Raw genomic sequence first — 17,310 nt, 5'->3', positions numbered from 1 at the left:
AGAAAATGAATGAGAACTTCCAGAAACTGAAGCTGAGTATGAAGGGCAGTGGACCCAGGGGAGGAGAGCACTGTGGGAAATCGGGAGTTCCCCGCCGTCTCCAATCGGTCTGTCTGTCTGTCTTTGTCTATTCATTTGTCTGTCCCTGTGACACTCTTCATCCCAACAAGAGGTTCGGAGAGAAAGTTCGAGGGCAGACAGAAGGAATTTGCAAAGTAGAGGGTTGCTCCTGATCCTCCCAACTTCTCCCTCTGCTGCCACTCTGCTGCTCCTGCTGACTGGGGAGGAGGAGGAGGAAGAGGAGGAAGAGGGATGCAGGGAGAGCACACCTTACCTCCCTCCCTTCCTCACTCTCTCTGCCTCTCTGTCTTCACTCCTCAGCGACAGCAGCACTCACCAACACACCACAACACACCATCGCTGTTGCTGGCACATTAACACACACTTACCCCCCCTACACACACACACACACACACACACACACACACACACACACACACACACACACACACACACACACACACACACACACACACACACACACACACACACACACACACACATTCAGTCATTCACAGACACACACACACACATACACACACACACACACACTGAGCGACATCCTCAATACAGAACGAGACGCCCTTGGACTGCTGCAGGCGAGGTGAGTGGGTAAATATTTGAAAGCTCCTTTGCGTGTATGTAAGTGTGTGTATATGTTTGTGTGTGTGTGTGTGTGTGTGTGTGTGTGTGTGCATGCTGTGTTTGAGTGTGAGAGTGTGTATATTTGTTAGAGTTTGTGTGTTGTGTACTTGCTGATTTTGGGTGTGTGCATGTGCTTGTGTGTGTCAAAGTGTTGGCTCTCTGCATGTCTGCATGTGCTGGTGTGGTTTGCCACTGCTCTCTCTCTGTGTGTGTGTGTGTGTGTGTGTGTGTGTGTGTGTGTGTGTGTGTGTGTGTGTGTGTGTGTGTGTGTGTGTGTGTGTGTGTGTGTGTGTGTGTGTGTTTACGAGGTACAGAAGAGCCAATGAGACTTGTGTTTTGCACCAGACCAAAACAAATTCACAAAATAATGCTGACTCTCTTTCAGAGGAGTGTGTGTTTTTGTGTGAGCATGTGTGTGTGTGTGTGTGTGTGTGTGTGTGTGTGTGTGTGTGTGTGTGTGTGTGTGTGTATTAATGGCGAGGCCGCGGCCTGTCTGGAAACTTGTCAGCTGTTGGGAAATGTGTGTGTGAGTATGTGTGTGTAAACTGGCAAGGTAGAGGCTCACATTCGTGCCAGTGCTACTTGTCAAACTGTAGATTCTGGGTTTTGTGGCTCTAAGCTGCTGCAGAGAATTTCAGAAATAAAATTTGCCCATATTTGGTTTGTTGCAGTTCATTTTCAATAATTACAGGACTTTGTTTTAATAGTTTAGAATAGTGATATCTACTTATAAAAAAAAAAAAAGATTCCTGTAGCTAACATGAAGCATTTAAGGTCATTAGTAGAGTTAGGAGTCATTTGAGGGTTCCACCTTGATTTTTATCATTAATTATTTATTAAATATCTAAAATCACTGATTTGGTGAAGTTTTTTTTTTTTTTTAAACATGGTTACTTTTAACCTTCCATCACATGTAACACTTTGTTACCAGTTTATTAGGACCACGAGTTACCCTGGTAGTCCCGACGTGAAGTCCTTCCTTTTGCCTTTGCGAAACCTGCTTGAGAAAAATGTATTTCCTGGGAAAGTCAGCTGCGAAGATCCAAAGTGTGGGTCAAATGTGAGTAGTTTTAAGCAGCTTCTGTTTGCCTCAAGGGCAACTAAACTCCACTGACCTCTCCTTCACTTCTTACCTGCACTTTCCACCGGCTACAGGTCCGTCAAGTCGCGTGTGCAAAACAGTTTTGTTCCATCATGTGTGTGTTTTATCTGCCCGTTTTCGGGTCGTTTTTTGCCCCGATTTTTGCACTTCTACGGGGTCATTTTTTTCTTTTTTGTCCATTTTGTGTTTATTGTTCATATTTCTTACTTTGTGCTAACCCTACAGACAAAGTTAATATTGTTTGCTGTTTGAATTGCTAAAAAAAACCCATTAATTCTCATAATTATTCCATTACTATTTCACACACAGTGCCTGTAGCAGGAGGAGAACCCAGTGAATGTCCTACTGGAAAGACCAGGGATGTTGACTTAATGATGTGATATACGATCTGGAGTCTGCACGGGGGGTTTTATTCTTAAAATTGACCGGTTGCTCTTTGCTTTCCTGTCTGACTTCCTGCCTGGCTGATCGTCTCTGCGCAGATTGCCGTGATCTCCGTCCCGCTTCCGTCAAAATAGACGCGGCACCTTTTCTTTAGCGCAGCAGAGTGTTGAGCCACTTCAACTGATAATCGTTCATGGAGTAGAGTGGCAGGAATCAGCTCCGGTGGTCGCACAGGAGGCGGGACACAATGCAGATTGATACGCTAGAAAATAATCTCAATTGCTTCCTCAACATTTCCCATCATTCTATCTGTCTTTAATGTGAACTTTGCAGTTTTTAGGCACTATAGATATCTGTTTTTATATATATATAGGTATAAAAAAAAATACCCGTCCTGTCGTGTGATGACTTTGCCAACACTTGAGCCACTGCGTGACCTTTGCAGTGCTTTATGCACCTTAGTGTGTGGTGGTGTGAGCCTCTTATGAATTGGGACACATATCACACATTTTGTCTGGCTTTGCTGTAGACCCAACACTAAATCTGAAGCAAAGCTTACCCAGCAGGCTCTGGCTCAGCAGGTAGAGTGGGCAGGGTTGGTGGCTCAAACCCCAGATCCTCCTGTCTGTGTCGAGGTGAGACAAGACACTTGAATTCAAAATTGCTTCCGATGGTCAGACAAGGACCTTCCATGATGGCTTGCTGTCAGTATTGTGTGAGCGAGTGTGAGTGTGTGTGTGTGTGTGTGTGTGTGTGTGTGTGTGTGTGTGTGTGTGTGAGAGAGGTGAATTGTAATGTGTTTGAAGGCACTCTATTTACCACGGCAACCCACGGCGGTAACTGCATCACTCTTTCATGATTGCAGACCAATATTCTTTCGTCCAGCTCTCATGGGAACATGATACAGATATTTATTTATCTGCTTCTCAGCGGGTGATAGGATGAAGTTTCTCCGTTGGAAATATGTCAACAAACAGCCATTGTTCCTCCTTTGGGAATGCCACCCTATCAAGACATGCACAGTAGCAAGATTCAAAATAGAGGCACTCCTCAGGCAACTTACATTCTTATTACTCTATTTAAACAGCCCCGAATGATCAGAGGTGTATAAAGATTTGCCTGGTTTTACTTTGACTGGAGTGCTTGCTGCAGAGCACGAACTACAGCATGTATGGTGAGCATAGTGGTGTATTGTTGTGTATGTGTCTAGTTTGAAGAGGAGATGGAGTGTGGACCAGCACATTGGGCTTTAGAGCCGTCTCAGATGCCTACTGCTGCTAGCGATTCATTCAAAATGACTTTTTTTAGTGTCAGGTTAAGGTCCATTGTCCATTCACATCTTTTTCCATCTTGAAAGACTCCAACAGTGTCATTCTCTGTTTTCTAAAAGATGTGATGATATTATTGTGGCGCTGTAAATGTACAAAACATTAGTACAGTTTTGTAAACAACTGCTATCACAAGCTGACAGAGCATAAATTCAACACTACCGTCAAATAATTTCATTTAAATTGTATAATATTCATATTACAGGTGCCCAAAGGTGCCTGGATGAGATCCAGTATTAGATAATAAATGTCCAGTGTTGGGCTGATATATTGGTCTGATCGCTCGGCTCCAGTTCAACCTCTGCTGTCTGAGGCTGCCAGCGCTACAACAACAAGACAGAGAGGCGAGGGGCCCCAGGGGGCCGTCGGGGTGGGGACGGAGCAGCAGCGAGGGAAGGGGAGACGGGGAGGACGAGGGGACTGTGTTTACTTTTGTCCTCTGTACCTGCACTGCCCCGCCGGCAGGGAAACAAGAGGATGGCTGTGTCTGAACAGCAAAAGGCCGATTGAGAATGTGTGTGTGTGTGTGTGTGTGTGTGTGTGTGTGTGTGTGTGTGTGTGTGTGTGTGTGTGTGTGTGTGTGTGTGTGTGTGTGTGAGAGCTGGAGTAATCTGTACAAAGCATGAAATGGATTGGGTTCTTGAGCATGTGTGCTCTTCTACTTCTACCTATGTGAGGACCATTGTAGCATAGTGAGGACATTTTTGAAAGGCGAACACGAGATCTTGGTGGGGAGGTGTGAGGGAGGTGTCGGGGAGGTGTGGGGTCTGCATGTGTCGGCGTTCCCATCAGCCCGCTCCAAGCTCTGCTTTTAATGGTTATTTCATCTAGTTTTCTTGTCCTGATTCTGTGGTTTACCTTTGGAATTTGTGTTGTTTCACTTTCATACTGTCATCAAGCAAAGATTTTCATCATTGGACGTCTGGAGCCCAGCAAACCGAATAGTACCATGGACTTCCTTGACTTCCTACTCAAGCTGAGGTGTGTTTTTAGCTATGTGGTCACTTTTAGTGAGTTTATACTCCAGTTTTAAACTACATTTTAACAATCCACTTTGAGGAATCTAGTTGGTTTTAACCGTGTCTTTTAACTCTCCATTGACTTTTGTGATCAGACATCTGGATTTCAAGCCTTGAGAAACACTTTAGCAAGTGCTTGTGGTGGCCACTTTCTCCCCACATACTGCATGAGTGAGGGACTGTGATTTTCAGTGTTTTTAGTTTTAATCGATTTTAAAACCCAGTTTTAACTCACTGGTTGCTTTCTCACTTTAATTTGCTTTGATGGGTTTTTAACTTTTTAACGGACTGACTGTATGTGCGATGGCCAAGTGTGAATCTGAGTGTCAACTCTGCCTTACCTTCTCGAACCTGAACAAAAGCGTTGCCTTTTAAAAGCTGAGCTCCAAGAAAAAACTAAACTCAACATGGAGTCTTCTGCTGTTGCTACGGCCCAGGCAAAGCCCCTTGCAGTAACGACCTCCTTTGGCTGTGGCGGCCGATTGGCAACCTCCCTGATATGCCCGATTGTGTCGGATTCAGCAGTCAACATACCCTGGCTGTTTTCCATGCTCAACGCCACTTTGCCGAAGGGGCAGTTGGAACCAACACTACCGCCCCGGACCGAGATGCCACAACACCACTGACGGCTCATCGACGCCGATGAACCGAAAGGTTTGTACTGAAACCAGACCAAAGGTCCCTGTTCTCAGCTCGCCTTCAAGTCCGACTTCTATTCATTTCGTTCATGTGGGGACTAATGGCACAACCCACCAAGAGTCTGAGCACCAGCAGAATTTGCAAAACGGGTTTTATCGACAATTTGAACTAGCTTTGGGACTGCACTAGTCTCTTCAAATGGGACGGGATCCATCCCAATAAACGGGGGCTATCCACCAACGTACAGCATGCTGTGCAGACCCTGACTTGTTACTGATTGTTGTCAGTAAAGGGCCTCAACACACTTAAAAGTAAATATTGAAAAGCTGGGCACAGTTGGAGAAAAAGTAAACTTTGACATTTTCCCTGACCACCTTTTGAAATATAATAGAGCCCTGAGAAATGCCAGACAAGCCCACTTCTCTAATCTGATCAACAGGAACCAAAACAAACCTAGAGTCCTCTTTTCAACCATTGACAGCCTGATAAACTCATAAAATACTCATAAATAAACTCATAAAGGCTATCAGTCATTGGTATGGCTTTTGTTTCTGTCGATCATGACATCCTGTTACATAGGCTCGAGAACTTGGTTGGGCTCTTCGGAAGGGTTTTAAGGTGGTTTGAATCTTATCTGTCTGGTTGTTTATCTTTGTAGCCATCTCTGAATTCAACTCAGAGTGAACAGACACATTGTAGGGGGTCCCACACGGGTGGATCTTTGGTCCAGTCCTTCTTAATCTCTACATGCTGCCACATGGTGATGTCCTCTGAAAGCACCAAATTGAAATCCACAGCTATGCTGATGACACACAGCTATACATCTCTGTTTCCCATGATGATTTGAGCCCTGTGGATAATATCTAGGAGATCTAGGAATGGAAGTCAAATAACTTCCTGCAACGGAACTGTGGCAAAACAGAAATTGTAATATATAATAATAATGCTAGAGTTATACTGGACTGTAACCTTGGCTTTGAGACTCATTCGAAATATAACAAAACTATCCTTTAATCATCTCAGAAATATTAGCCACTTCCAACTTGTCCAGAACGCAGCAGGGAGAACATAATTTGCCTTATTCAAAGTCATTGCACTGGTTGCCAATTAGTTTTAGAGTTGTCTTAAATATTCTTTTGACGATATTTAAATCATTACATGGCCTTGCACCAGCCTACCTCTCAGACTTGCTTTTGAGACATGTGACTGGAAGATCCCTCAGCCTCTGAGTTATTCCCAGGATTTCCACCAGAAGGTACGAGGAGTCTGTTTTTAGCGAATGTGGAAATATTCTATTGAATAGTCGACCTGAGAATCTAGGGGACTCCACTTCTGTGAACATTTAAAATTTAGCTTGGCTTTTAATTGAGGTGCCTTGGGTTTTTGTTGTGACATCTTGCTTTGAAAATTGGGACATTTTGGCAGAGTGAGGACATGTTGGTCATGTGATAACAATGTAGTATAGTGAGGACATTGCTGCAAAGTGAGGACAGTTTGGTTCAGTGAAGACCAGTCGTGCAAAGTGAAGACAATGAATCAAATCAAGAACATTTCATCAAAGTGACAACCTTTTGATAAAATGATGGTACATTGTGGCAAAGTGATAAGATTGTTGTAAAATTTGCAGCAATATTTTGGTCTGTTCTCTGCATGGCTTCATACTCCACCAGGAGCGTTTCAGAAGCGAAGCGTTTTGTCTACCCAACTTGGTTGACTTTCTAATTTGATAATTTTTCAGTGATCTTTTTACTTCCAGTGGGTAAACATAAATTTGTTTATTTTTGTTTTGTGCCAATTGTTCTTATTTCCTACTTTGTGCTGTTGCCTATAAAGTTAATACAGTTTGCTGTTTTTTGTCCTACTTGACAGACCAGAGGGTAAACGCTGATGTAGCGTTTTGTCTCAGTTTCGTTGTACTGTGCAATGACAATAAAGGAATTCAGATTCGGATTTACAATCAATAGTCAGCGCAGGATGTTTTATTTTAATAACTGATCGGACCCTCCATGCTTTCATCTGTCTGACTTCCTGCTCTGTGCAGCTTTACGCGATCTCCATCTGCCTTCCGTCAAAAATCTAAATTCTTAGCGAAAGTGCATCTTATGGAATAACGAGCATTATCTTGAATGGCAGTAATCAGTTCCGGTGTCCGTGTCACAGCCGCTTCTGGTGCAAAATAGCCTTGAGACTTTTTGGCCAGTCCACATCTTCAAGGGGTCATTTAAGGGCAAATCCTTAGTTTCAAGTTGGAGCCCCGACTCGGGTCTATGTTAGTGCACGTGTGCACGCACGTAAGCAGCAGAGAGGGAGAAAAAGAGAGGGACTGTGAGCGTTTTTGAGTGTGTTCATGTTAGTGTGTCTGCATACCTGCACGTGCACATGGCTCAAGCTTGAGCATGAGCGTGCACGACGGCCAGCGTGTATGCGAGTGTGTGCTGAGTCACGCGACTGGCTGAGTGTATACACATGTGTAGCTGTGTCTGACTGAGTGTCCGTCTCCTCTGTGTGTGTGTGTGTGTGTGTGTGTGTGTGTGTGTGTGTGTGTGTGTGTGTTTGGCAGCTGGCCCGGATCCAGCTGTGTCTGGTTGGATAATGAAGTCCAGGTGCTGCTGCGCCTGCTTCAGGACACCTGTCACTAATATTTAGTGCCAGAGAAAGCCAGACTGCAAACAGGGCGAGACGAGCTGTTTGCTTATTTTAACAAGGCTGCCTAACTGGACCTGAGGATATGGGATTATGCTTTGAGCTCTTTCCTAGAAACTCTGCGTAGATGAATGTAAATGTGTGTGCGTTCAACAGACCGTCTCCAGAAATCATTCAATTCCCCTGACTTTTACTCATTCAGAGTTCCCTTGAAAATTTTTAAGGATTTGAGGTTTTTTATATTTGATAAATTGAAAGAGAATTCAACAAATGTTTGTCAATTGTTAGGGACAACAACATCTAGCTGACAGTTCAACGCTGCACTTGCAGATTAGTATGTGGGATGTAGGAATATGATTGTGCATGGAAGCAGGGTATACTGTACAGCTTGTAAATGTTTGTTTAAAGCTCACATTCTTCATGCAGAGAAATACTGCAACTCATCAAAACATGGCTTTCCCAAACATTTATATGTTACATTTTCATCTTTCTTTAAGCATTGGGTTCATTGAAAGACGACAGGCTCAGGGTATTTGGCCCGTTGACATTTATAGACTCCAAACACGTTTTGCTATAATACAACAAAATACACTGTACACTGTTTCCCTTTGTTGCTTTGATCTGTTTATATTTGGAGTATCTTAATTAGTCATCTCTTTAATTTATATGTTATTATCTAAACAATGAATATTCAAAATACAATGGGCTTTTGCTGAGTGAAATTCTGTAATTACTAATGTTACAAATTTAACAAACCTTTACATTTTAAAGCTAAACGACTCAGTAATAAATTTAAGCTATGTATTTTCCCACATGCAAATTGAAATAAGAGAATTAGATTATGTCGTAAGACGGACTTTTTGGGCAATGAAACCGGTTAATTTAAAACGGCCATATTTCTTTGACAAATCTGAGGTTTCATGAAGTCACAAAATTCTTATATACAACTCCAAGGTCCTTCAAGGACCCTCCTTTTCCTGTGGCTGTTCATGTCAGCCTTTACATACAGGCATCTACATTTCCTTACAGTCTGAGGAGCCCAACAAAAGCCTACTTGTGTAAAGTCCTCGGAAACTTACCTCTCTGTCCTTCCAGTACATTGGGGCTTGTTTAACTTTTACACGGGCCCCTCCGCTGTCCAACTCCCGTCTCCAACACCTGTGGCCTCTCAACAGCATGTCTATGTCACCCTCCACCTGCCAGCGCCAGCCCATGAGCGCCAGCACATTCAGATACCTGCAGCCAGCGCGCCGGTTTTGGCATCGGCATGCATTGTCTGAAAAAATGCCCCTCAACTGCCATGTCATTGTTTTACCTGCATGTCTGGAATGGGATTGGAAACCTGACAGTGCATACTGGGTTAAAATTCACATGATGCTGTAATCCAGAACATCTTTCAGATACCAGCTTTATGCACTGATGATACAACTCTAATGCAGGCAGGAGCTTTAAAAACTCTGTTTAATTAAGTGCGTTTAAGCTGCTGTTAGACGGGAAAAGAATCCATGTAGGGAGTATGAAAAGTAAGGGAAAAAAGCTTGAGGCATCAGGAACTAACCACGGGAGGGCAATATATCAAAGATATCAATGTATTATGTGTTGTTAATGCTTGACATGTAGTAAATTACTGGATCACTAACATGGACATCCAAACTGGACACCCTTTTTAGCTGCCAGAATGAGACTTTGCTTCAGGTCAAAGACTTCCTTCCGCCCTTTGGGGCCAATAACAAGGATGCAAATTTATTTTAGGACAAATATGGGATGGTAGTTGAGAAAAAAAGCTTTCTAAGGATAAAATAAACTAGCCTGTCTGCGCCGACTGTGGCTCACACCTTCAGTTTTCTTCGCTGTGAATACAGTCTGGAAACTCGGCTGGTATTAGTGTTTTCACAGCCAATCTGAAGGGCGGACCAATCAGCGAGCAGTGTCAGTGGTTTACCAGCTTCGTACCACCCCTCCTTCAGTGTGATTGGACGGCTGGTGACAGTGACTAGCTCAACTCTTGGTGAACTGTTGGTGACCAGAAAAAACTGCTGAGCATTCAGCACTCAGTGCAGAACATAGATGGTATATAAAAGTGTTCGTACCTTCCGGCTGTCAAAAATGAGGCCGATGCAGAAGTGTCTTAAAGTGCAACACCACCGAGTGCCACTAGAGGTCGGCTCCAAAAAGCCTCCGGCTCCATAGACTCCCATTCAACTTCTCTCATCAAATCCAAAGTGAATAAAATGTGTCCATCAGTTATCTCGGTGTTGTTAGCTAAAGTCACTCCTTCTTATTAGTTTTCTGGAGGTCCATCTGAAAATAATCCCTCATTCATTAGAAAAGAAGATTCAAAAAGACCTGTTTGGGGGGGCGTGTCTGTTTGATTGACAGGCCTGTGGTGCAGTCAGATTACAGCTATCGGTGGGCGGGACGTAGTATCGTCAGGTTTCCAATCAGATTGAGTCTAGATTGAGGCCAAATTATGAACTTGAGGCTTCATAACGGCCGTTCACAAACCAATGGGTGACGTCAATCCTGGTTTCCGCTTGGTGCAGAATAATCGTTCAGCACCTCTTCATTCTGCTCGCGTTCATTAAAAACAACTTAAAAAAAAACCACTGTGCTCAGGAAAAAACACTTTGGTGGTGGCAGAGCATCGGCCGGTTTCGGCACGAGCTCATTGGTTAAAATGAACCTGAGGTGTATGCCCGGTAGGATGGAACGTCTGCAAACGATTCTCTATGGAGAGTGACAGACATATATATTCACACAGTGAAATTGGGTCCGGTTCGCTCCAGGCTAACAATAAACAGCAATGAAAAGAAACTGTTTTGTATAGCTCAGACGGTAGTTGTGATTTTTTTTCCCCCTTCTGGCATGCTAATTGTTCCAATGGAAACCACTAATGAATAAAAGCATGAAAAAACATAAACAACGTTAATGCAGGCATATTTTGCATGGACTGCTTGAATCATACTGGTATAAGCATATGCTTCGAAGGGGTAAAACTATTGCAATTATGAAAGGCTTCAGAGGAGATTTCAAAATATTGAGATACATACTGTGTGTCACGATACACAATTATTCATACTAGTTATAGGTCATATTGCCCAACATAGAACAAACAATCTAAAATTAATTAGAGAGCTTCAGGAATTTTGGACAGAGTCAGGCTATTTCTTTCCCTCTATTTCCAGTCTTTATGCAAAACTAGGTTAACAATACTTACTCAAGCGCTACAATTAATCCATATTAATATGCAATTAATGCATATGACATTAATTATAGAGTGGTAATAATTTTATTATCTAACTCTCAGTAAGATAACAAATAAGTGTGTGTTCCCCAGTGTACTTTTTAGGAAAGGTTTGAACATAATCTTGTGTACCCCAGTTAGTGTTGGGTGTATATTTATTATCTGCTGGTTGAAAGTCTCTCTAATTGCTTCTATGTGCTGTTGAATCTTGGATCAGCTCTGTTGTGATTTCCTGTCAAACACCCTCCTCTCTCTGCAAAGGTAAAAGAAAGCACTTCATGTACGGCCCTAAACAACCACAGATGTTCTCAGAAGTCAGGGATTTCACTGGAGAGTCAAAGAGGAAATATTATGACCACAAATGTGTTTTCATGAACTAAAAAAAAAAATCCAACTTCAGGCACTTCTGTGGGTTTGGAAGCTGAGAAGCTTTGATTTTGAGAATGAAAAGACGTGAAAAGACACCCACACGTCTCGGCAAAAGGCTTTTATCCACAGTTCACATAACCTGGCCACAAGAAGTCATTAGCGGTCATGATATTTCCCTTCATAGCCTTCAGTCTCTGTTAAAGACTCATCATTGGGTTCCTCCATCTAGATACACAGACAGGTTTCTGGCCCTAATACCCTCTATTAATCACGACACTGGCTGCTGTGTTGGTCTGGGTGTAATGTCTTTTGATTTCTGACAGTTAATTGTCTTTCAGATTTAGGCAGAAGCATTGCAGTGTAACGTCACAGTATCCAAAACCTTTTTCTTGAGGTTTTTCTTTGGAAATCTTAGTTGTAGTACATTTTCCTAAATCAAAAGAGATGTTCTGCATTTTTTGCCAGAAACTAAATAGTAATAAGCTTCATACATTCTGCACAAATGCCAGTAATCAGTAATAGAGCAGTGCCTGCTGGAGCTGATTGAGGTCACATTTGGTGCACTGGCACACGCCAAGATGCTGCAGCAAAGGCCGAACAAACTCTTTACCAGAATGGTCTCTTTAACCGTATGTTTTTGTACACATATTAAGCCTCTTTCTCTTTCTTTCTTTCTCTCTCTGATTGATCAGGATGAGAGTGTGGTCACGGGAGCAGTGCGGTGAGACGGGCGTGTTCCTGCTGGGCTTCCTGACGCTGGCGGTGTCTGTGGGAAACCTGTCCAGCAGGGGGTTGCAGGTACATAACATTAATGGAAAGGCTTTGCTTATGTTAGTAAAACACCTGACATAGTTAGGTAATTAGGGGTTAAAAAATTATTAATTAAAACTGTGCTGAATTTTGCTCTTTAGAGAGCAAAAAATGCCTTTAACCTCTGGGCTATTTGGTGGTCAACAAGTATTTGAAGTCGCTTAAAGGACAATTTTGGTATTTAAACCTGTCTTATTTCACATTTATTGGAGCTATTGTTGGTCATGTCAATTTCATTGTAGAGATTTGGGGAAACAAGGAGTGTCACATATCACTGTGTCAGGACGAAAAGCTTGAGCTCCCTGTTGCTTTACAGGACTCAATTTAAAAGTCTTTGAGTCTGACTGGACATATGTAGCGTGGAATGTCTAAAAGTAAGTTGTAGAACCGGAAAGACAACAGGACTGTCCTGAAACAATACGTAATATGTGAACCTGCTGATCTACTGCTGACTGAGGAAGAGCTTTTGCTGCAAAGAGTACAAGCTGTTGATGCCAGACTTGGCGAATCCCCGTGTGACCTTGAATGGACTGAACGCTAATCTCTCCATAGAGCATTTTAAATCATTCATGCTCACACTAGTTGCCCCAACAAACAATGTTTTGTGCAACTCTACAATATCTATCTTCAAAATTTGATGTTTTAGGTCTGAAAAGGAGTTATAACCAGAAAGTAGTCACGTACTTTTTTCAAGATAAACAGGTAAGATGGGATAAAGGGTGGCCACAACGAAAAAATACTAGCTTTCACCTGTTAGATTATTGCCACAATATGGTTAAAACCTACACTGTGTTTCTACTGTCTGAGAAAAGATCTGTTCCTCCTGTATTTTGCTGGGAACTGCTCACGTTGCGTGTGAAAAGTACATGTCACGCCTATAGAGGATGCATGACACAAGGCATGACTCGTGCATGAAATGGGGATCTCATGCAGGCTGTGTAGCTGCTCTGTTCATATAGAGCTAAAAGGAAAATCAAGTTTGCAAGGCACACATTACACAGGCAGTGAGAGAGATCTGCCGCTTCTCAAACCCTCTGAAATTATGAAATACCCTGAGCCTGTCGACGTGGTCGGGTCGAACCTGATGGTTCAAGTTATGAATTACAAACTGAAGAGCTCAGACATTTAGTACAAATGTGAAATACCTCATAAGTGAGACGTACTCTTTTGGAAAACAAACTACCAAAGTGTGTGACACACTTCAAGTTGGCTCTGCCTTTGATGGCACAGCGAGTTCTCGGTTTATTCCCAGCATCCTCCATTCCACATGACAAAGTGTCTTTGGGTATAATTGCATAACTTCCATACATGCAGGTAATGCAGCTGCACTGGGGCCAGTATTGATCCTTCAACAGTTTAAGTCATATATGGGTTTACATGATTTGCAAATCACAGATTTCTGTTTTTATTTACCTTTTACACAGCGTCCCGACTTTTTTGAAAATTGGGTGGTACAACAATTATTGTGTGAAGTACAACATTAACAATATAGAATGAGGTGGAGCAACAACGCCTACTTACAAACATCACCTCGACATGTATTCTCAGCAAATACACCAGATAGATATCTGTGGAAGCAGGGTATCACTTCAACCCACGCATTTGTTTGTTCACAGACAGACTGCAGTCTCTCCATGAACTGAACAATCCTGAAAGCATTTTGTTTTTGTGTTTGCTGATAATTGTGGGATAGTTAGAGCTAGATCCAGTTTAAGCAAAACATTGTGCTGCAGCCATCTCCAGATCACATTTAGCTGAATCTGTCCACCAAATGCTAAATGCTCTTCATGAGTAAAATAGTTCACAAAGGTAATATAATACCTTGGTACCTACTCTCTTAACTTGTGTTGTGATACATATTGGTGGACTGTTGCCCAGGGCAGGGTATTATATTACCTTTGTGAACTATTTTACTCATGAAGAGCATTTAGCATTTGGTGGACAGATTCAGCTAAATGTGATCTGGAGATGGCTGCAGCACAATGTTTTGCTTAAACTGGATCTAGCTCTAACTATCCCACAATTATCAGCAAACACACAAAAAAAATGCTTTAGTAAAGCAGAGCTTACTTAATCCTTTTCAGGGTAATTTCACTACCTTTATTTCTAAGCTCTTATTTTGGTGACTAAGGGCTATCCATACTTGTTATATTTGTTTTTTTTCTCATAACAGTCAAGACTATCCAGACCTTCCATCATTTGATGTGATAATACTTACTGATTTTGTATTTTCTAATATGTTATATTAGTCTTTATATCAAGGGGAAAAGTATGAGCCAGGTGATATGGCTACTAATCACGTAGCAATAAGGTCACCACATTAGATAGAGAGAGCGAGAGAGAGAGAGAGAGAGAGAGAGAGAGAGAGAGAGAGAGAGAGAGAGAGAGAGAGGTAGAGAGAGACAAAGAGACACAGAGAGAGACTTTATTGATCCTGCAAGGGGAAATGTTTTCCCTACAGGAGCATGGAAAGATACAGGATAAAACCAATAAACTGAAAGAAATAGAGGTAGAATATTTATGAAATATATATTTTAAAAAAACTTGTAAAAAATCTATTATATATACAAAGAAAATAGATTAAAATATCATTAAACAACAGTGGTAAATTATGACAAATTATTCTCATTTTTTCCGATGCTAGAGATAAAAAAAATTAGCTGTGATTCAAAAAATGTATAATTCGACAATGCTGTGTCATGCAAACAATAATAAACAACCAATATCATCAGCTGTTTATTTTGATGTATTGTACGTTGTGAAGCGATCAGGACTTCGTGAAGACATTAGAGATCCTTAATATTTCCTCATAACATGATTACTTTGACTTTACAAAGATCCAGTTCCACTCTTTCTTGTGATGTTTCATTTTTATGCAATAACGAGTTCATGAATAATTCAAACCAGTAGTAGTGAGAGTGGAGATGGACACTGAGCTGCATGCAGATTGGAAACAGGATTAAATGTGAATCATTATATTTCTTTGTCACAGATAAACAACTGGTATTATTGGAAAGATAGTGTTTGTTAGTCGGTGCGTTTAATTTAACAATTACCAACTTTTTCACTGAAAAAGACTAAAAACTTGAAAGTGAAAATAGTGTGTAGCACATATGATTCAATGAGTTTGTGCTCCTGTAATTTATTCAGACCTTTTTACAATTCTCTCTGCTCCAGTTCCTCACGTTTATTAATTGTGATGCTGTTTTGTACTATAATAAATAAATGTAGGTCAAAAAAGCTGATAAAAAAATATTGATGTCTGACCACTAAAAAAAAAAAGCAGTCTAAATCGTAAAAAAATCGTATCACTGGAACGTGTTGTCAGATTGATCTGTCATCCTTCCAACCATGTACTGGTCTCTACACTCTCCACTGTCACTCTCCACCCATCCATCGCTCCCTTTCTCTGTCTCACTTACGCCGTCTGTCTGGTATTTCCAGTGTCTCTCACAGTCTCTCACAGCTGCTCTGTCTCACACCTTTACAAGGAGCTCAGTGCACATTCCAGCACTCACTCTGATGAATCTGTGTGAATAAAGGGATGCAGCCTGATCGGCCTGACTCAGGGCTGCTGATGCACATCAGGAATGTGTGCATGCTGAACATCTTCACACACCGGAGCCCCAGTACAAAACCCTGTGACGCTCATTTACTGTGATTCTGTTCGGTTCTGACGCACGCTGACGGTCCCGGCAGTTTCCATAAATCCACAGTATTTTACAACCGCTACTGCTGCTGTAACTGTCACTAATACCACCACAACTTAAACTGCAACAAAGGCTGTTAACATCTTGTGCTAATTTTACTTGTGGGGCGCTTATGATAATGGCAGCATTGTTTTTAATGACTTTCCCCCAAATATATAAAACATTCATTTGAATACCAGCCACATGTAATGCTTATTATTGAGACAGAATTGAGATTCTGGGCCAAATTAGATCTAAATGCAACAAAACAAGTATAAATCTTCTTTTAAGAATGAATGGCTTTGTGGGCCAAATTAACGCCATAATTTGGGTAAGCATTGGGACATTATTCGGTGCTGCACTGTGTTGTAAATCAAGAAAAATCAGTTATTTAATTAGAACTTTCACAAAATTTCAATTGAAAGTGGGCACCTATAGAGAAACATGAGGAAAATAATGAATGTCATCAGATTTTAATCACATTGTAAACTGAAAAGGTTGGTTTGTTTGTCAGAAGCAGGATAAACACAAAAAGCTGCTTCTCCATTGATTTGAATACTATTAACATGATTAATGCTAATACTATGACTTATCAGTGTTTGTGTATTGTAATGTACATGTATTTGCATGTGCCTGTGCAGGAAGAGGGCGTGGCCTCCAACAGTCTGGAGGAGGAGCTGGAGGTGACCACGTACTGGTGGGGGGAGTGGGCTAAATGGACAGCCTGCACACGCTCCTGTGGAGGCGGAGTGATGTCTCAGGAAAGACACTGCCTGAAACAGAGGTCAGTCAGTTTGCATCAGAGATCCTACGTAAAGATGGACTTCGTGACAGCTTCCCTAAAGTTTAGGCATAATATTTTGGAAGTGGGGGTGGGACACCGTCACCACGTCTCCAGCCCTATTCACGACTGGTCGGACTCTTGTAGTCACCAGCACAAGATGGCAGCATACATTTCTGTGATATTTGTATATAAAAGTACAAAGTGGTGATGCGTTGTCCATCTTTATATGCACATACATATACACACAATAGGATATTACATTGACTTATATTCATTTCCTCGGCACTTACCCTAACCATAGCTAATAATTGCCCAAACCCTACTGTGACCCGAAGCTAAACCGAGCCTTAACTTAATCTTAAACCAGGTCTACATGCCTAAAGTTAATGGTTTACATTAATGGCACTTACTTCTTGTCCTACCAAAATGAGACAAGTCACCTCAGTGGTGGCCTAAGGTTTAGTGAAATGTGCTTGTGGCTAAAACCAGCAGGATGAATTACGTTCCCTCCATCAGGTTTCCTTTTCATCGACTGGGAACATCTCCCTGCTGATTTGAGCAGTTTGCACATAGACAGTAACAGCATGTTGTCAT

The 17,310-nt window shown here is 41.8% G+C and overlaps 1 protein-coding gene across 1 annotated transcript in view; it reads left to right on the top strand.

The window, feature by feature from the left end:
* Positions 1–453: 453 nt before the first annotated feature.
* adamtsl2 (ADAMTS-like 2) overlaps positions 454–17,310 on the top strand; it is a 39,621-nt gene continuing 22,764 nt past the window's right edge. The window contains exons 1-3 of the mRNA XM_069169346.1: positions 454–664; positions 12,126–12,231; positions 16,574–16,716. Coding sequence (XP_069025447.1) covers positions 12,127–12,231; positions 16,574–16,716 — 248 coding nt within the window. The 5' untranslated portion in view covers positions 454–664; position 12,126. The remainder of the gene's footprint in view (positions 665–12,125; positions 12,232–16,573; positions 16,717–17,310) is intronic.

The sequence above is a fragment of the Embiotoca jacksoni genome, unplaced genomic scaffold, assembly GCF_022577435.1.
Source record: "Embiotoca jacksoni isolate LCO1_2020_lvr unplaced genomic scaffold, fEmbJac1.0.p SCAF_44, whole genome shotgun sequence".
Taxonomy (NCBI): Eukaryota; Metazoa; Chordata; class Actinopteri; family Embiotocidae; genus Embiotoca; species Embiotoca jacksoni.
The sequence above is the reverse complement of the archived record's forward strand: the minus strand, read 5'-3'. Positions and strand labels throughout refer to the sequence as shown.